At 52.9% G+C, this 20,567-nt stretch overlaps 1 protein-coding gene across 1 annotated transcript in view; it reads left to right on the top strand.

Annotated features, from left to right (window-relative positions):
- Window positions 1–905: 905 nt before the first annotated feature.
- SASH3 (SAM and SH3 domain containing 3) overlaps window positions 906–20,567 on the top strand; it is a 34,382-nt gene continuing 14,720 nt past the window's right edge. Inside the window, exons 1-3 of the mRNA XM_045029833.1 lie at window positions 906–1,041; window positions 3,982–4,217; window positions 20,161–20,256. Coding sequence (XP_044885768.1) covers window positions 4,161–4,217; window positions 20,161–20,256 — 153 coding nt within the window. The 5' untranslated portion in view covers window positions 906–1,041; window positions 3,982–4,160. The remainder of the gene's footprint in view (window positions 1,042–3,981; window positions 4,218–20,160; window positions 20,257–20,567) is intronic.

The raw sequence follows: 20,567 nt of genomic DNA, 5'->3' as shown, positions 1-20,567 counted from the left end.
TTGGCTCCACACCAGAAGAGGCAGTGGTTGAGCCAAGTGAGCGAAGGGGCCGTTGATGTAGGGTTTTAGCAAGGGTACGTGAAACACTGGGTATATTTTGAGGGATCTGGTTAACTGAAGCTTTCTGGTCACTGGGTTGATTACCTGGCTGATGGAATACAGCCAAGGTATCGGTAGTCCAGTTTACAACACAGCCAGTTGGTGTAAAGGTTTTGGGCTGAAAGCCACACTTTTTGCCAGATAGTGAATGCCAGGCCTTCCTGGCACCAGCAGTGGGCACACTGTGTGTAGTCCTCCTTGTCTTTGTCCAAATGAGGCTTGAGTTCTTCTTGGACTTCATGGATCTGCTGTACCCAATTAGCAGCCATGGGATTGGTGGAGATGACAGGTATGGCTAGGTGGAAGCCACAGGTTGCATAGAACAGACTCTGCCCAATGACAATGTGGTTGGTGTTGTAAGCAAACTCTGCTTGGGGTAGGAGGCCTGACCAGTTGTCTTGGTGGAAATTCATGAAGCAGCCCAAGTGTTGTTGTAACACTTTATTTGCTCGTTCCGACCGACTGTCAATTTGTGGGTGACGTGCGATGGATGTGTAAGTGCAGGCCCCAAACAATCGTAGGGGTTCATGCCAAAACTGCAACACAAATTGCGGACCCCAATCAGTTGTGACTTGCTGTGGGAGTCCATGGAGATGGGTGACATGAGTCACCAGGAGCTGGGCCGTTTCTTCCGCACAGGGCAGGTGCGCAATGGGGACGAATTGGACCATTTTTGTCAACTGGTCAACCACAGTGAGGACTAGAATGTGCCCGTTAGAGATGGGAACCTTGGATATGGAGTCTAGGGTAATGGCCATTCAGGGTCTAGATGGGGTTTTGGAAGGCATTAGGATGCTCGGGGGTTTCAAGCGCAGTCTATTGGTGTAGGTGCATGTCTTACAGGAATCAGCATACGAGTGCATGGTCATGCGTATTTGGGGCCACCAGAAGGCGCAGATGGCCAAACAGAAGGTCTTGAGGTGCCCAGATGGCCTGCTAATGGTGAGTCATGACAGAACTGTAGTATCTCTAACTGGGGGGTCCTGGCAGAACATACAAGGGGCCTTTGACACAGAGCAACCCATCCTGGACCTCCAGATAGAGGCATCACTCTTTAAAGGCCACTTTGATGTCTAGAAGCTCCTTATTTAGAATTTCATAATTCTGTTCAGCTGGAGTGAACGTCTGTGAATAGTAGGCACAAGGGTGGAAGTGCTGTTGAGAACCATGCCTTTGAGAGAGTATGGCCCCAATTGCCACATTGGAGGCATCGGTCTCGACAATGAAAAGTCATGCTGGGTCAAGATGGACCAGGATTTAGGCACTGGTAAAGGTCATCTTGAGCTGGTTGAATGTTTATTAGGCCTCCGGAGACCAGATGAAGGTGGTGTTTTTACAGAGAAGCTCTGTAAATCGGGTGATTTGGCCTGACAACCCTGAGATGAAGTGCCTATAAAGATTAGCAAACCCCAGGAAGCACTGCAGCTTCTTGATGTTTTGGGGGGACACCAAGGTCAGTATCGTTTCCACCTTCTTGGGGTCCATTCATAGGCCATCAGGGGACAGGATATAGCCCAGGAACACCATGGACACTGGTCAAAGCTGTACTTTTCCAGCTTTGCATACAGGGCATGTTGACAGAGCCATTCCAAGACCAACCGGACATGCTGGGTATGTTGTTTGGGATCCTCAGAAAAGATGAGGATATTACAGGTAGACTTTACTGGTCTAGTATGCCATGGAAGACCTCATTCGCAAAGTGCTGGAATGTTGCCAGCTCTGGTTCTAACTTTGCCAAATATGGCCAAACGACAGATATGGCCAAACGACACCCTGGCCCCTCGTTGCAGCTCAATTGGGCAGTCATCATCACGGTGTAGTGATAGGGTGTCAGCATTCTTCCTTTTGTACTGGAGAGAAAAGTGCTGGAGTCTAGTCTAGTGACTGTCCCACCTGACCCATGGCCAGGACCACGGGGGCATGTCTTGGTTCTCGGGTTCATCAGACAGTGCAGGTAGGCAGACTTGCTGGCAGAACTTGGAGCAGAAGCTAACTTTGTGCTCATGCCAAAGGATGTGTGGATCATGAGTTGCCAGCCATGAAATGCCAGCAATTTTGGGGAAGTGTGGTGAGCAGATCATTCCAAACTGAAGGACCTCCTGATGGTCCTGAACAGCAACTCCCAGAGGCACCGTCTCCTGTGTCACTGGCACTGATGACAGGAGAGAGCTATTTATAGTCTCCATTAGGTTGGGGACAATCTTCATAGAGGCCGTATCAGCATCTATGAAGTTGTCCGCTGCCCCAGAATCCACCAGTGCCCACTCTGGGGCAATTCAGCAAGGCTCCCCGGAACATGGAGTCAGACCTGGACTTGAAGGTGCAGGAACGGCTCACCATACCTGGCATGCCTTGGTGAGGAGTAGGGGAGCATTATCTTGGGGCTCACCCAGGCCAACCTCCTGTACCGGGCCTGGGCATGGTGATTTCCTGTGCTAGAGTTCAGGATAGCTGTTGGCAAGAGTATGGCCGGACCCTCCACAGTAGAAACACAGCCCATGGCAGTGGTAGCACTCTTTCCTTGGGGTCACATGGTGGCGGGCTCTATCCAGCTACATGGGTTTGGGGTCTGGGTTGAAGACAAGTATTGAGGGGCACCAGCCAGGTGGTAACACGGACCCCTTACTTTCCTCACATTGTTCACTGAGCCTATTGTCAAATGCATATGACAAGGTAGACAAAGGCATTTATGTTGGTCAGGGCCGCCACACGAGCTTAGTCTCCTTGTGTAGTCCCCACTGGAACTGGTAGAGCTGGGCTGCTTCATTGCATTGTGTTGGAGACTAGTCACTAAAAGTAGGCAGCATAAGAGGAGATCCACACCTCAGATGCCAACTTTCATTTTTCCGTGTGGGTGCTCCACCTCTGCTCAACCCTGAGGCCCCGCCTCCATTTTGCCCCTTCCCCCCAGGCCCCACTCTCGCTCTGCCTCTTCCCACCCCTACTCCACCCCTTCTCCCCCGCACCTTCCGTCCACTGCTGAACAACTGATTGGCAAGGCCCTCCGAACAGCTGATTGGCGGGTAGCTGGTGGGTGCTGAGCACAGTTTCCTGGGACACTTTCTGGATTGTCCCTGGGATTTATATAGGGCAGGGAGCCAGTCAAGACCCATGAGGCTGCTGCCTGTCAGACCCCTTGAGGCGAGATTTCCCATGTCTGTGTCCACAGCAGTGGAGCGCAAATTGGTTACAGCTGCTACTGAGTGTCTGCTGCCTGGCAGCTCTGCAGGCCTGGTTGCTAGACCTTACACCAGCTGCCCCACTCTTGGCATGGACGAGACCACTATAGCGTGGGAGTCCTGAGGGTAGGATGACTGCAAGGCAGGACACGTGCTCTGAATCACTGCCCCTTCCGTGCACAGTGGCCCTACAGGAGTCGGTGCAGGAGGCACTCCAACTGTGCAAGGAACCCTGGGGATGGCCAAAATAGCGCTGTGCAGAACGTGGGGGGGATTATCTGCATTCAGGTCTATGAATGTTCTATAGTTGTGAGGCAGGTGGTTATTGTTTCACTGGCTGAAAGGTGACTAAGGTTAAACCCTGGAAAACCCCAAGAAATGGTTGTGGACAGAATTCAACTGCCCGGTGCTCATGTGGACAAAACCAGGAATCCACTGCATGAAGGCTACCTCCAGCCCCTCTGGAGAAATGTATAAACCAGTCTGGAGCTGGGTCAGGGAAGGGTCCCCCCAGAGGGATCTGTGCAGCAACTGGGGGGGAATGCGCTGGTCATGAACATCTGTAGCAGTGTCTGCTGAGAGGGCATGGAAAGAATCCTCTGGCTGTGTCTGGGCACGTGGGCAGTGCCCTCCCTGGCATACAGGACACCGGGTTCCATGGCAGGGAGACCGTTCTCAAACTACTTCCTTCTTCCTCCCCCAGCACCAGCTGCCCTGGAGCAGCAATTGCCGTAAGTGCAACTCATGTGACGCCGCAGCTTCCTGTGCATTTCCCAGTGTCTGCTTCGGCTACGGGTGCAGTAAGTGACACGCTGGGTGCTGTGCTCCGCGGCTCAGGCTTCCCCTTGCTTGTCCTGTTCCAGCCTTTCTGGAGAGAGCACCATGCTGCGCCGCAAGCCATCCAACGCCAGCGACAAGGAGCAGGCGCAGAAGAAGAAGGTGAGTGTGAGAAGCGCCTCTGCCCACTCCAGCAAAGGGCGGCCCACAGCCCAGCTGTGACCAGCCCACCAGCTGCAAGCTCTCTCAGTCTCTCCCCTCCCCCAGGTCCCAGCTCTGAGCAGCTCCATGCTGCCTGCGGGTTCATGGCCCTGACACTAGATGCTGGCAGAGCTGACCGATCCAGCCAGTTCCACAGAGGGATGGTCTCCCATCAGACCCTGCTGGGGTGGACGGCGCCAGCCTGCGCCCCACAGAAGGACTGTGCTGAGAGCAGACCCCCTGTGATGGTGGGTGGGAGGGTGACTAGTCTGGACGAAGACCCTGTGCCATGTCCAGGGCTGGCAGTGAATTGTGGAGCTACAGGAATTAGAAATGGCAAAGTCCTCTCGGCCCTTGGTGCCACTCATCCCACTCCCTGGGTGCTGCAGGAATGTCTCCAGGGTTTGGTCCAGGCTAGACTGCTTAGTGGTAAGCCATGGCCCCCATCACCTCTCTGGGGGAACGACACTATTCCAGTGCCAGCAAAACATTCCTGATATTCAGCCTACATTTCCTCTGCTCGTGTCTCCCCATTGTGTCTACTTAGCTGCTCTCCACACATCTCCCTTCCCTTCCCCCTCAGGTAGCACTCGGCTGCACTGCGAGTCTCCTTGGCCACAGCTCCTGGTTTCCCAACCCCACCTGATCATTGGGGTTGCTCTTCTCTGAGCTCACTCTCACTTGCCAAGACCTGCATGGGGCTGAAGAGCTCAGAACTGACAAAAGTGCGGGGTGAAAATCCAACTCTTGGCTTCTTGCTCCATGGGCCAATGACCTGGCATTGGGATCCCACGGTGACAGTGAGGCAGGAGGATGAATCCTGCTGCTGGGGCCCTGGGTTGTGGAGTTTGCCTTCGCTTGCTGGTCGGAGGTGGCCCCCGGCACCAGATGAGCTAGGAGGGTGAATCGTACGAGTTGGAGCTGGGAGTTAGCAGATCCCAGCACTAGTGCATTGCCTTGTAGGCACTGCTGCATTTCAAGGCTGGGGGGCCAACTTCAGCTGCCTAATGTCACTGAAGTCCATGGAGATCTCCTTGGTTTGCACTGATGTGAGTGAGAGCAGAATCCAGTCCTGGAATGATCCTGGCGCTAGTGTACTGGAATGTGGCTCCTGCCCAGCGTGGAGTGCAGGGGTGTGAAAACCCCTGCTTGTGCATTTGTGGGTGAGGGGGATGGCACTTGTCATTTCCTTCCTGTGAGGGTGCTGAAGGGCTGGGCTGCGTCTGCAGAGAGCAGTAGCTGCTCCGCTCTCAGGCTGGTGAGAAACTTTTGCAGAAACATCACCAGGGTTTTAGCTCATGGATCAAAGCCCTTCAAGGTGTTTGTGGTGCAGGCAATTCTAGGCTGAGCTGATCACGTGCTGCTAACCACTTCCTCTGGCAGCCTGCAAGGACTGGCTCCAGTGTGTGCTCAACACCAGCTAGCACTGAGCAACCTTAGGCAAGAGGAGGCTGAAGAAGACACGGCTCCTGAGTCTGGCCATTGGTAGGCACCTGGACCCATTCCCCAACACTTCAGGGTCAAGCAGCCTAGCTCTCCCTGATCCGGCAGAGTCCCATGGGTTGCAGGGGGCCTGGTGTGCAGCCAGCGCAGGCCTTTCATATTGGCTCCAGGGCCTGCCTAGAGCACACACACAGCACCAGACCCATCTCCATAAGGGGTGGCTACAAGCATCGCCACAAGCCATTAGAGTGATACAAAGGATTTTCCCCAGGATGCGCCTCCCCAGTGTTGTTCATGACCTACACACAAAGAAATTAGATAAAGACATCAAATACTCCTGCTGGAAGGGTGCAGCATAGCACTACTTTTATTCTTAGACGCCAGACAGATCACACACGGTAATCAAAACCAGAGAGAAAGAAACTGGGCTGCTCCCTAAGGCAGGAGGCACTACTTACCCCACCTTGTTCTAATCTGGCTTTTTCCAGAGTGACTCTGATCACACGCTTTCCTACAGAGCCCATTAGACTGGAAGCAAGACCAAGAAAACCTCCACTCTTAAAGTGATAGCTTGCAATTCCAACACAGTCCTCAATACACCACAGCCAACCCCAGGATTAACCTCCCCAGGAACCTGTCCCCTATCTAATCTCCCCAGACACACTGCCCCTGACTGCACTTCCCAGGAACCCCAAACCCCGACTAACCTCCCCAGAAACCCACCCCCAATTAACTTCCCCAGGAACCTGTCCCCTATCTAACCTCCACAGGAACCTTGCCCCGATAAACTTCTCCAGGAATCTGTCCCCAATTAACTTCACCCCAGGAACCCACCCCCTAAGTAACCTCCCCAGGAACCTAACCTCCGCAGGAGCCCCACCTGTATCTAATCTCCCTGGGAACCCTGCCCCCGACTATGGTTCCCAGGAACCCCAAACTCCAACCAACCTCCCCAGGATCTCCGCCTCTACCAAGGTGTGATCTCCCTCAGTCTTCCTCCTACTCCCCACGCCTCAGATTCCAATTTCTTAACCCACTCCCCCTTCCTGGCACCTCCATATTTTTATGTCTCCTGCCTGGGCCTCCTTGAGGGTCTACCATCTTCTCTGGGGGCAGCCTGGCTTCAGCTCCATTGGAAACAATGGGGGATAGTGCCCATCTTTACTAGGGGAAGTCCAGGGCTAGCATTAGGCTGGTACATGGTACTGCAGTGTATCCATCTTCCCCAGGCTGCCCTCTTGTTCTTCAGAGTCTCAGCTTTCAATTTAAACAATAGTGCCTCTCTAGCAGTTACGGCTGTGACATAAAACTTGACCTGAACATAACCAAAGGGGGGAGGGATAGCTCAGTGGTTTGAGCATTGGCCTGCCAAACCTAGGGTTTTGAGTTCAATCCTTGAGGGGGCCATTTAGGGTTCTGGGGCAAAAATCTGGGGATTGGCCCTGCTTTGAGCAGGGGGTGGGATCTACTGAGGTCCCTTCCAACCCTGATAGTTTATGATTCTATGATTGATGCAGCCACATCTGTGGAGAGCCTCAGACAATAGCTCTGAGATATGATCTGAACCACTTATTTCAGTAGGTGCTAAGTCAGATGTCAGTACTGATGTTGTCATTGTTAACACTGAACTATTTCAGTGCCCATGCAAGGAGAGTAGCCAGTCTAATATGGAGACCTGAGTGATGGTTCATTTTGGAGGTAGGAGCAGGTGGGGTTGGGAGATACCACCACTTCTGTGTTTCCTCCTGCCACAAGGAAGCCCAGCCCAAGGTCCCATGGAGTACAAAGAGCTCACATTATGAACTTTCGATAGCTACTGAGAGCAGTGCCTCATTCTGGCATTGTGAGTGGGTGGGGCTTATTGTATAGGCAGAACTTGGAAGAGTACCCACTACATCCCCCTCGTCCCCGTAACCCCTGTAGGAGCCTCTCTGTTATCTGCAAAGACGGTTGGAAAACAGCAGCTATCTTGGCTGAGGGGAGCTTTGGCTTCAGTCCCATTGAGAGGAATAAGAAGGCGCATTTTGCATAGGGCAAACATTTCACAAGTTTTAAGACAACAAATCAGGAGCTAATGAGAACCCAAATCTGTCCTCCCCCAACACTATGAGAGTGGGCAGCTCTGCAAGGGAGAGGATGAGGAAGAGGAAGCCACTATTTGTGTTGACCTCAGCCAGCTGAATGTGGGCATCGCCCCACTTTGGAGGTGATATATTGAGGCCAGGCAGTGGGCTCAGGAGTGTCTGTGGAGGGCTTAATGAGGATTTGGTTTCCACATAGCATGGGAGGTTACAAGCCTCATGCAATCAGCAGCCCTTGGAAATATCTATCCCACCACTGCTGTCCTGACCCAGGAACAACAACCCACCCCTGCAGGTGCTAGACTCCACTGCTACCTCTGGGGTGCTCTGCAGAGAGTCTGTCCCTCCAGGCTGACACAGCAGGCCCTTGCAACAGCCCTGCACAGAGTGAATGAGATATTGGGAAGTACCACATCCTTCCTCCTCTCACCATGGAAACAGGCCCTCTCTGGGGAAGGCAGGGCAGGCTGAGGCAGCATCATAGCTGCAGGCTTCGCTGGGCATCCCCTCCCCTCTCACTGCCCCACCCTCCACTCTCACTTCCCCTCCTCTCAGGGGCCTGGGCTCTTAGTCCTCTGGCCCTACTTTCCTTTTCTAGCTCTTGGCACCCTGCATTCCACCACCCCCGCTGAGCCTCTCACTGATGCTAGTCAGTCACTTTCCATTTCCCCATTGCTACTGGCATTGAAACTCCTGCCTGACCCCGCTTTACTTCCAGTGAGAGCCAACCTCTGCCAAGGCTTTCTCCAGCTGCTCTTCCAGGCACTTGACATTTCCAGCACCCACCCCCTCCGCCTCACTCCCAGATGGGTGGCCTAGCGCCAGCCCTGTGTGTCCCCTAGCGCCAGCCCCATGTGTCCCCACTGCCTCATTGATAGACGGGTCGCCTAGCGCCAGCCCTTCGTGTCCCCTCCAACTCACCAACAGACGGGTCGCCTAGCGCCAGCCCCGCATGTCCCCTCTGACCCACTAACAGACTCATTGACTGACGGGTCATCTACTGCCGGCCCCCTGCGCGTCCCCTCTGACTCAGCGATAGATGGGTCGCCTACCACTGGCCCTGTGCATGTCATCTCTGACTCACCAACAGATGGGCTGCCTAACTCAGGGTCTATATGTGTCTGCTCTGCCTCACTGACAGACACCATCTCCTAGCACTGTCCTCCTATGTGTCCCCTCCAACTCATTGACAGACACCATGCTGTAGTGCCAGCCCTGCACGCATCCCCTCCAATTCAACAATGGACACTGTCCCCTAGTGCCAGCCCCATGCACATCCCATCTGACTTGCTGACAGATGCTGATCTGTAATGCCAGCCCCATGCACGTCCCATCTGACTCCCTGACAGATGCTGATCCCTAGTGCCGACCCCGTGTGTGTCCCCTTTGACTTGCTGACAGATGTGTCACCTGGTGCTGGCCCCGCATAGTGCCCGATTTATACAGCGGAGCTGCTCAGCCCAAGAGGCTAGAACTTAAACTTTTGTCACCATAATCAAATTGTAGCCTGACCCAGCCCTACTCACTCACCACATCCCACAAACAAAGCCAGATGAGGCTGCAGGGCCATGAGTTCCCAGGAAGTGCCAGATGCTGGAGGAAGTGCACTCAAAGGAAAATACAGCTACTCACTGCACTGGTTTTCATAGAATCATAGAATCTCAGGGTTGGAAGGTACCTCAGGGGGTCATCTAGTCTAATCCCCTGCTCAAAGCAGGACCAACACCAACTAAATCATCCCAGCCAGGGATTTGTCAAGATGGGCCTTAAAAACCTCTAAGGATGGAGATTCTACCACCTCCCTAGGTAACCCATTCCAGTGCTTCACCACCCTCCTAGTGAAATAGTGTTTCCTAATAGCCAACCTAGATCTCCCTCACTGCAACCTGAGACCATTGCTTCTTGTTCTGTCATCTGCCACCACTGAGAACAATCTAGCTCCATCCACTTTGGACCCCCATCCCTCCTTCCGGTAGTTGAAGGCTGCTATCAAATCCCCCCCTCATTCTTCTCTTCTGCAGACTAAACAAGCCCAGTTCCCTCAGCCTCTCCTCGTAAGTCATGTGCCCCAGCCACCTAATCATTTTCATTGCCCTCCGCTGGACTCTCTCCAATTTGTCCACATCCTTTCTGTAGTGGGGGGACCAAAACTGGACGCAATACTCCAGGTGTGGCCTTACCAGTGCCGAATAGAAGGGAATAATCACTTCCCTCGATCTGCTGGTAATGCTCCTACTAATACAGCCCAATGTGCTGTTGGCCTTCTTGGCAACAAGGGCACACTGCTAACTCATATCCAGCTTCTCATCCACTATAATCCCCAGGTCCTTCTCTGCAGAACTGCTGTTTAGCCAGTCAATCTCCAAACTGTAGCAGTGTATGGGATTCTTCCTTCCTCAGTGCAGGACTCTGAATTTGTCCTTGTTGAACCTGAAAAGATTTCTTTTGGCCCAATCCTTCAATTTGTCTAGGTCACTCTGGACCCTATCCCCACCCTACAGCGTATCTACCACTCCTCCCAGCTTAGTGTCATCTGTGAACTTGCTGAGGGTGTAATTCATCCCATCATCCAGATAATTAATAAAGATGTTGAACAAAACTGGCCCCAGGACTGACCTCTGGGGCACTCCGCTTGATACCTGCTGCCAACTAGACATCGATCACTATCTGTTGAGCCCAACAATCTAGCCAGCTTTTTGTCCACCTTATAGTCCATTCATCCAGCCCATACTTCTTTAACTTGCTGGCAAGAACACTGTGGGAAACTGTATCAAAAGCTTTGCTAAAGTCAAGATATATCACATCCACCACTTTCCCCATATCCACAGAGCCAGTTATCTCATCATAGAAGTCAATCAGGTTGGTCAGGCATAACTTGCCCTTGTTGAATCCATGCTGACTGTTCCTGATCACCTTCCTCCCCTCCAAGTGCTTCAAAATGGATTCCTTGAGAACCTGCTCCATGATTTTGCTGGGGACTGAAGTGAGGCTGTAGTTCCCCGGGTTCTCTTTCTTCCCTATTTTAAAGATGGGCACTAGATTTGCCTTTTTCCAGTCATCCAGGACCGCCTCCGATTGCCATGAATTTTCAGAGATAATGGCCAATGGCTCTGCAATCACATCAACCAACTCCCTCAACACCCTTGGATGCATTAGATCTGGACCCATGGACTTGTACATGTCCAGCTTTTCTAAATAGTCCTTAACCTGTTCTTTTACCACTGAGGGCTGCTCACCTCCTCCCCATACTGTGCTGCCCAGTGCAGCAGTCTGGGAGCTGACCTTGTCTGTGAAGACTGAGGCAAAAAAAGCATTGAGTACTTCAGCTTTTTCCACATCATCTGTCACCAGGTCAGTAAGGGTCCCACACTTTCCCTGACCTTCTTGTTGCTAACATACCTGTCAAAACCCTTCTTGTTACCCTACACATCCCTTGCTAGCTGCAACTCCAGTTGTGCCTTGGCCTTTCTGATTACACCCCTGCATGCTCTAGCAATAATTTTATACTCCTTCCTAGTCAGCTGTCCAAATTTCCACTTCTTGTAAGCTTCCATTTTGAGTTTAAGCTCACCAAAGATTTCACTGTTAAGCCAAGCTGGTTGCCTGCCATATTTGCGATTCTTTCTGCACATCAGGATGGTTTGTTCCTGTGCCCTCAATAAGGCTTCTTTAAAATTCAGCCAGCTCTCCTGGACTCCTTGCCCACTCATATTAGCTTCCATAGGGATTCTGCCCATCAGTTTCCTAAGGGAGTCAAAGTCTGCTTTTCTGAAGTCCAGGGTCCGTATTTTCCTACTCTCCTTTCTTCCTTTTGTCAGGATCCTGAACTCAACCATCTAGTGGTCACTTTTTAAGGGCTTGGCTACACTTGAAAGTTGCAGTGCTGGTGGAAGCTTTCCAGCGCTGCAATTAGTAACCGTCCACACCTGCAAGGCACATCCAGTGCTGCAACTCCCTGGCTGCAGCGCTGGCTGTACACCTGGTCTGGTTGGGGTGTAGCGATTGCAGCGCTGGTGATCCAGCGCTGCTCGTCAAGTGTGGACACACACCAGCGCTGTTATTGGCCTCCAGGGTATTAGCAGATATCCCAGAATGCTTTTATAAATTACTCTCTTTGTTTTGTTATGCAGCCTCTCTTTGTTTTGTTGTGAACTCGGAGCTCCGGAGCTCCGTTGATCCCGGAGCTGCTTATCTAAAAAACAAACACCACTCCTGTTTGCTGTGATCAATCTGTATCTGGCTGTGAACAATCAAATGAGATAATCCCTGTGAATGAGGCAGGCAGGGAGTGAGTGTTTGCTTGACAGAGAAAGGGAGTCCGTTTGGATGCAGGCTGTTTGCAATTAAGAGTTAAGACTAAGGGATCGGGAACATTTTCTGATTTTTCAAGGCAGGAAGCTAAACACACAAAAATCCACTCTCTCTCTCTCCCCCTGCTCCCTGTCACACTACACCACCCACCACCCCCCTCTTTTGAAAAGCACGTTGCTGCCACTTGAACGCTGGGATAGCTGCCCATAATGCATCACTCCCAACAGCGCTGCAAATGCTGCAAATGTGGCCACACACCAGCGCTGGTAGCTGTGAGTGTGGCCACACACCAGCGCTGTCCCTACACAGCTGCACGACCAGCGCTGTAACTCCCAGCGCTGCAACTTTCAAGTGTAGCCAAGCCCTAAGGCTCAGGTTGTTTAGTCCAGTGTGTAAAATCCCCCCAAGTGGCACACACAGACTCCTTCCAGCAATGATGGAGAGGCACATTAGCTTGATACTTTTGCTAAAAAGAGGCTGTAAAATAGCCAATGTGATTGAAAAAGTCACCTTCTAGCTTCAATGTTAAAACCCTATAGAAATGAATGGGGCTATTCCCACCTCTCATTTAAGGTTATCCACAAACTCTAGGAGATAGCTGTGTGTTAGTGTAACACATGTATGGTTTTGTCAATATATGGAGATATACCTATCTCATAGAGCTGGAAGGGACCCTGAAAGGTCATTGACTCCAGTCCCCTGCCTTCACTAGCAGGACCAAGTACTGATTTTGCCCCAGATTCCTAAGTGGCCCCCTCAAGGATTGAGCTCACAACCCTGGGTTTAGAAGGCCAATGCTCAAACCACTGAGCTATCCCTCCTTCCTGCTCCTGTTGCAAGCAGATAAACTGGAAATGCTATTTGCTGGTTCCTCCCTCCCATTAGATGTTTAAATTCTACAGAAATGATGGGCTTGCTCCTAGGTTACAGGGTGGGCCCGACCGCCATGAACCACCGCTGTACCCTGCCCATCTTCTCCCCCAATGGTAGTGTTTTGTTTGCCCTTGTGCCTGCAGCTGGGCCCTGGGCTGACAGCTCACTCCCCCTCCTCCCCCAATGCACCCCAGACACTGTTCCCAAACCAGGTGCTGCACAGCTCCATGCAGCCCAGCTTACTGTGTTATTTATAGTAATACACCAGATGCTTGACAGTGCTATGTGTGAGCCAGGGATATTTCCACACAACTGGAAATACCATGTCACTTGGCTTCGGACCCAGCTGGAGTGTTTTTTTGGGCGGGTGTTAAAAGCAAGTTCCTAGCCTTTATGGTTGCGCTGATGGGGCATGTACCCCACACTCTCCCTGAAAGGGTTAATGAAGGCATGAGAGGTCACTTATCTGGCTGCACCTGGAGGTGGCCCAGGCTCACACAAGCAGGAAGGTGAGAGTGGAAAGGGGCTGTGGCAGTAGAGAGTGAGGAACTCTGCAGTCACTCCATGGGGCCAGTGGGGTGACTTTGGGTTCCTCCCGAGCGGGCGAATCCTGGCAGGAGGCCAGGAGAGAGAAAGCAGCCCCTGAGAGTAGAGCAGCCCCAGTAGCAGGATTTGGACAACCAGGGAGAGAGCCTGGGAGGTGCCCAGTGGAGGAACAGTGCAGCAAAGAGGGAGACAAGGCCCAGGCCAAGGAGGGCTGAAATTGGTTTGTGTCTGTATGCTTAGTTTGGGATTTTCATTAGGGGACCCAGAGGAGAGCCTTGGGAGTCCTGAGGAGGGATAAACCATGGTGAAGGTTGTGAGCACCACACAACCCAGAGCAAAGACCCTTTGGTGAGGACATTAGACTGTTGGACTTTCTGTTACCCTAGAAGGAGAGGACTGAATTGTGACCTGGCCGGAGAGTTGAGTGGCAGGAAGAGGCAGATTACCAGAGGACCAGGGCGACTGTCGGCAAGGGGGTGTTAGGCAGAGAGAGAGCTGCTACACAACGCCCTGCCATGAGGAGGCACTGTAGTGGTGAGGGGTCTGAAACCCACAGCCTCCAGGCTGTCTTCACGACCTCCCTGGAGGAGCAAAGTACAGAGAGAACTCCTGGATATGCTGAGTGGGCTGAGCAAACCCAGGGGTTACAGCACAGCTGTCAGCCAGGAGGCTCACTATACAGCCAGGATCATCACTCCTGGCTCACCTCCAGCCCCTCATACAAGCTGGCAAAGTCTTATTTTCTGGTATGTACACATTACGGAAGGGAACAAGGACCTTTGCTCACACCTGCCAGGGACCGAAGACCTTTATTGCCAGCTGCCAGGATTGTGGGGCTTTTTGATTACAGCAGCCAGCCATTGCAGAGGACAGCCCGGCGGTGTGGCTTTCCCAGGTGCTCCCAAGCAGGCAGGATCCTGGAACATCAGGACAGATCAGGCAGTTTTGGATGTTGTTAGATCACCAGTGCAGAGACTGTCCAAGGGGTGAGACCAGCAGGTGTGGCCTTACAGCAACGGACTGACTGCGCTGGCACCACACGAACCTGTGCTTTGTGAAGGCAACCACCCTGTGGCCAGGATTTCCATGGGGTCCCATCAATGCCTGCAGAAGTGACAGCAAGTGGGAGGGGCCTAAGGCAGCTGCTGTTGCACCAGCCTCTTTGGAAGTGCTTGAGTTTGTGACCAGCCCTCTCCCTGCGCTGATTCTGAACAAAATCACTGTGTTTCCCTGCGGACAGTTTTCCATACTGTGTGGTTGTGCAGAGACATGGCCTGACACCTGAGTCAGCCCAACCCTCCCTTTATGCCCAGGGGTGCGCCTTCCCCTACCATTCCCACAGCCTGTTCTGCCAAGTGGGTTCAGTACAGCGTGGGGCACACGTGCAGTGCACTAGAGAACAAAAACTCCCTTGACAATCCAGTGTCACTTTGCAGGTATAGCTGTTGCAGTGCTGCCAACCCTACGCGTTCCAAATCAGGGGGCAAGACCCCAAAATCCTGAGATAGGCTTAAAAATCCTGAGACTTTTAAAACCTAATAACATGTGTGTCTGTGTTTTTTCCCTTCCGGTTTTTGGGCCTTTGGGAATCATGTTCTCAAGCTTTTCTCTTTAACCAAGAAGGCTAATGGAGCATATGGGAATAGGGTCATAGCCCTTTAAATAGTTTTTGCTCTCTACTGGTGCCGTCTGTGTTCTTAAAACTGCCAGCCACCAGCCAGAGCAGCAGGGTATGTGTAAGGAGGCCTGGCATGGTGTGGCCATTTGGAGCCCACCATGCCCAGTTGGCTCGTTCATATGACCAATGTTGTATAAAGAGCACAACCCACAATGACTGGTGGTGAGGATGGGACCCTGATCCAGGAACACAGGGCACTAGGGGCTGAGTGACAGTGAAATTGCAGCTACTGTGACTGTGAGTGACAGGCTCATGTAGCGGTTAAAGGCTGTTTGGAGAAATTTGACTTGTTTGGGAGCTCAGCAAAGGCCTGGCCCACCTATAATGAGAGACTGGAACAGCCTAGCATAGCTAATAGGATAACTGATGAAACAAGGTGGAGGTTTTACTGAGTGCAATGCGGCCAAAACATATTGCATGCTGCATAGCCTAACAGCTCCGCTTAAGCCTGCAGCCAAAGCAGTGGTTGAGATTCTACAAGATCCCCTGTTCCTCAAAGCCACTGGGCATTGCAGAGCCTCTGCTTTTATTAACAGAATCAAAAGGGGAAGGAAATGATTCCAGATTCTGTGGCTGAATTAAGGCCATTAACAACATTGCTGCTTTGGAGCAAGTTTCAATGATGCATTAAGGGGCTAGCTAGTGTGTGGGTTGCACAATGAAGCCATCTGAGAACAGCTATTGACTGAGACTGAGTTGACCTTAAAACCTGCAGTAGAAGTTACTGTATCAATGGGCACAGCTACAAGGATGCCAAGGAGCTGCGACAGCCTCATACAGGGCCGGTGCAAGGATGTTTTGTGCCCTAGGCGAAACTTCCACCTTGCGCGCGCCCTCGCCCTGAGGCGCCCCCCTTGCGGCTGATTGGCACCGCAAGCCTGGGAGGCGGGAGAAGTGAAGCAGCCACGGCGTGCTCAGGGAGGAGGCGGGGCAGGGGTGAGCTGGGGCGGGGAGTTCCCCTGCATGCCGCCTCCCCCTTACTTGCTGCAGGCGGCCCTCCCCACGCTCCCCTGCCCCAGTTCCCTCCACCTAAATGCCGTCAGCAACCGAGGAGGCTGAAGATCCGGCCGCCGCGGTTGCTGTAGAAGAAAATGGTGCCCCCCCAAATCCTAGTGCCCTAGGCAACCGCCTAGGTCACCTAAATGGTTGCACTGGCCCTGGCCTCATATCATCTATGCAGCAACTAAAGTGAGGGACAAGGAGGAAGTACAACCTGAAGAGCACCCAGACCCTATTATTTCTTTGTGTGAAAGAGTCTTTTAGTGACTGTTGGGTCAAGAACAAAAACTGCAACAAATTGGGCTCTGCAGAGAAAATGTGCAGGTCAACACAACAGCCCCCTCCTGAGGGCAATGCCAGAGATTTGAACATTCATCAGTTTGCAAATGACAGCCTGGAGTCCAGTGAAGATGTTACAGCACCACTACAACTGATAAATATGGAAGACCATAACGGATGAATTTCTTTACAAGTGGAAGGAGTAGGAAATGGATCTTGGTACAGGGGTCCGTGGTGTCTAATTTTAGAGTAGGGTTATTAGAGACAATTTAAAGTGGTGAAGTTGTAGAAAATCTCGGTGCTACTAAAAACACACAGGGAAATCCTCATTTCCTGGGTGTTATTAAAGTGAAGGTAACAGCTAACTGTAAACAGCATCTGCTAAACTGCCGAGTTGTAAAGAGAGGAGGTCCTGCATTGTATGCCTGACAGCAGACAGCCCCTAAGTGCACTCTGACACAATGGACAGAGAGGGTGCTGGTCTCCAGACTAACCCACGGCTTTTGATGAGGCTATAAAGCTTTTGATATCCAAAGGGGCCCTTCTATACTGTGGTGCAGCTTTGCCTGTAAAATCAGCTGGTGACATTTCCCTACCTGAAACAGGAGAAGTGATTTCTCATGTGAGAGAAGATCAGAGGGGACAAACCAGGGGCGGGAAGAGGCAGAGCGAGGGCAGGGCCTCAGTGGAGGGGGTGGAGTGGGGCCTTGGGTTGGAGAGGGGGTGCAGCAGCCCCTGGTGAAAAAAAAGTCAGCACCTGTGGTTCACACTGGCCATTGGAAGTTGCAGGTAGGGATATTGAACTGAACCAGACAGTTGATATGTTCTACATAGCACAAAGTGAAACCTTGCCTGCAACAAATGCCAGAGTACAGCAGGAAAGTGTCTGACATTACAAGGGGTAGATGGACTCATGCACAAAAACAGCTGTGTTCCGCTTTCTTTGCTCACAGGGAACAGTTAAGCATACCTCAAGGTTGCCTAATATGTGGCACCCGAGTGTTATTCCTACAAAGCCCAGGGCCTGTGTATTCCAAGAATTACACGAGGCCATTTGGGACTGTAAAAGAGAGTCTTGGCCAGGAGTGTGTGGTGACTGGAGATTAATGCACAGAAAGAGGAAATGGCAACACGGTGAGATGTCTAAACATGCTCCACTGCATCCTTGGAAGTCATCAGCTATGCCATGGCAGTGACTCCATGTTGACTATGCTGGATCACTTATAGGGCATTCGTTTGTGATTGCAGTAAATCACTTCATCTTCTAACCTTAGTTCTTTCTATATCAGGTCAGCTCTTCGATCCTTCTTCTCTATTCCAGCCTGCCTTGAAGCAGTTCCTCAGAAACTCCACCATTAATCAAATAATTTTGTAGAATGTTCATCCATCTAGTCTTGGGTTTTTCAACCCTTCTCCCACCTCCACTTCTCAGTTTAATACCCTGTTTCCTACAGACAGATGTTCCTAAGGAATAGGGTGATCAAATGGGCACACATAGTCACACCCTACTGCTCAGTTTTCACATGGGAGAAAAAAATCTCCGTAAAGAAACACCTATAATAATTGATGGAGACGTGAAGTGTCCTCTGCCTTGTCTGGTAAATGTGACTCTGAGCATGCCCTGGAGTTGACATGTAAACCAGCTCTTGAGCACACATTCTGCAGGACATACTACACCAGTGATGCCTGTTGAAAACTCAGAGCTACAACAAAGCCTCAGTAACTTGTGACTGCCCCAGTGTGTAAGGGACCAGGTTTAGGCAGTCTGGCCTAGCGGTCACAGCTGGGCTGTGGTCTACTCATCAGGGATGGGTAGTTGGAGTACACCGGGCTGTAGTTGGAGGAATCACAAGGCCAGGTCAAATAAGAGTCAGGGTCAGTCAGGCCGGGGTTGGAGACCAGAGATCAGAGGCGGTACCAGATTAGAATCGAAAGGCAAGAATCGGTGTCAAAGTCTGGCTGGAATCGGAGGTCACTCTAGCAGGGAGCAACAGACTAGGCATGTTTGATGATGATGTTTGCACCCCTCCATATCCATGTGTTCCCTTCGTATTATTATTGCCGTGTGAAGAGGAAAAGCCCGAACATCTGGACACATATTCTGTGTCAAGGCGAGCAGAGAGTTGCCCAGAGTCGCCTGTTGCCCAGCGCTGGGGCGTCTGGAAACCACCACTGACTGCAACCCTTGCTAGAGCATTGTGGGAGTTGGGCAGCGCTGCCATTGGGCTTTGGGCCTGCTGCCATTGGGCTTTGGGCCTGCTGCCAGAGAAGCTCTCTGGGCACCATCCTACCAGATGATTACCCTGCACTGGGTGGCAGGGTGGTTCCACAGGCTGGGAGAGACCTGTGTGTGGGGCTCTACCCCTCCCCACACAGGATGATTGGCCTGGAGAGGGAGCACACCCTACCCACACAGTGCCAGGCCACGGATGCTGCAGCTACCCTGGAGCCAGCAATGGATGGGGCTGCTGGAGGGACAGATCCCGATAGCTCCTCCTCTTTGGGCCTGATGCTCCCCTCAAATCCTCTGGTTTTACACCACCGACTACAAACGTACCCAGGCGTGAGAGGGGGCCCAGGTCCTGGGTTTAGATTACAAACTCCCTGGAGCAGTGTGGGTCGTGCAGGCTCAGCAGCCACTTCATGGCAGCAGCAGGAAGGGGCTGGCTAAGGGTCAGAGCCCAGCAAGCTGCAGCCTGTTGCAGCCTGTTCCAGCCTCGGAGCGTGACCCTGGGAATGGGCCGCATGTTTTCTCTGTCTAAAGTGCAGCCATTGAGCATGGGCTCAGGCTTGTTAAAAAGCACTTGGTGTGTCTCCAAGCAAAGGGCAGAGGGTCTGTGGCTGTGTGTTTAGTTAGCTAAAGGGAGCAGGGCCTGGGGCACGTCCTCTCCCACACCAGTGTGGCAGTCGATGGGCCTTGGTCCAAGGGAAACAGCGATCAAGGGCAGGGGAGAGCGGATGAGGCAGGAGGGACAGCGGAATGGACATTAACTGTAGTGTACAGCGCAGCTGCGAGGTGGCACTATGGTGCGTGCTGTATCTGAGCACACCACCGCTGCACCTGGCCGCGCCTTGCGGGTTGTCCTGGAAGACAGTGCCTCTGCCCTCCAATAAAGGGAGCGCTGAGGGCAGCCTATATCTGGTACCAGTCTGACCTGCCAATCATGGCCCTGCTACCCCCATGTCTGAGCAGTTCCTGCAGGATGGGAGAGCCCTCCAGCCAGGGTGGGGCCAGGGAGGGGCAGGGCGACATGCAGAGGTAGGAAAGGGCTTTGCGTGATGGGGACAGATCTGCTGAGCCCTGGTCTGTTCCTGGCCTTGCTGGGGGCCAGGCTCCAGGGAAGGGGCAGAGTGTAATGCTGCAGAATGAGGAGGCCCCTCCTGAGTGTCATGTCAGGGTGGGGCAGCAGGCAGCTCTTAGAGGGAGGGGGCAGGCCCGGGGCAGCAGGCTGCTCTCAGCAGGAGGGGGCAGGCCCGGGGCAGCAGGCTGCTCTCAGCGGGAGGGAGCAGGCCCGGGGCGGGAGGTGGCTCTCAGCGGGAGGGAGCAGGCCCGGGGCAGGAGGGGGCTCTCAGCGGGAGGGGGCAGGCCTGGGGCGGGAGGGGGCTCTCAGCAGGAGGGAGCAGGCCCGGGGCGGGAGGGGGCTCTCAGCGGGATGGGGCTTGCTGGCTCATGCTGTCCCCTGCTCCCTCACAGCTCTCCCTGCAGCGCTCTAGCAGCTTCAAGGATTTTGGCAAGGCCAAGCCCAGCTCCCCCGTGGTGAGCGAGAAGGAGTTTAACCTGGAGGAGAACGTGAGTATCTGTGCCACAGGGAGAAACCGACTGCACTCACGGGCTGCCAGGCCCCATGGGCATCCCATCCTAGCCCACTCCGTGCCCTCAGGGAAACCCCTCCAGCCCCACTCACACAGGGGGACTGGCTCCTGCCCAGTCCCTGCTTGCCCCAGGCCCATATAACCCCAGCCCTGCCCCACCCACTGCCCTCTTGTGCCCATATATTCCGTCCAGCCCTGCCCCACTCACTGCCTGCTCCAACCTCGGGCCCATATAGCCCCAGCCTGGCCTCACTCCACCCACAACCCACTCGCCCCTTGGGCTCCTAC

The sequence above is a fragment of the Mauremys mutica genome, chromosome 9, assembly GCF_020497125.1.
Source record: "Mauremys mutica isolate MM-2020 ecotype Southern chromosome 9, ASM2049712v1, whole genome shotgun sequence".
Taxonomy (NCBI): Eukaryota; Metazoa; Chordata; order Testudines; family Geoemydidae; genus Mauremys; species Mauremys mutica.
This window is presented reverse-complemented; position numbering and strand designations above follow the sequence as displayed.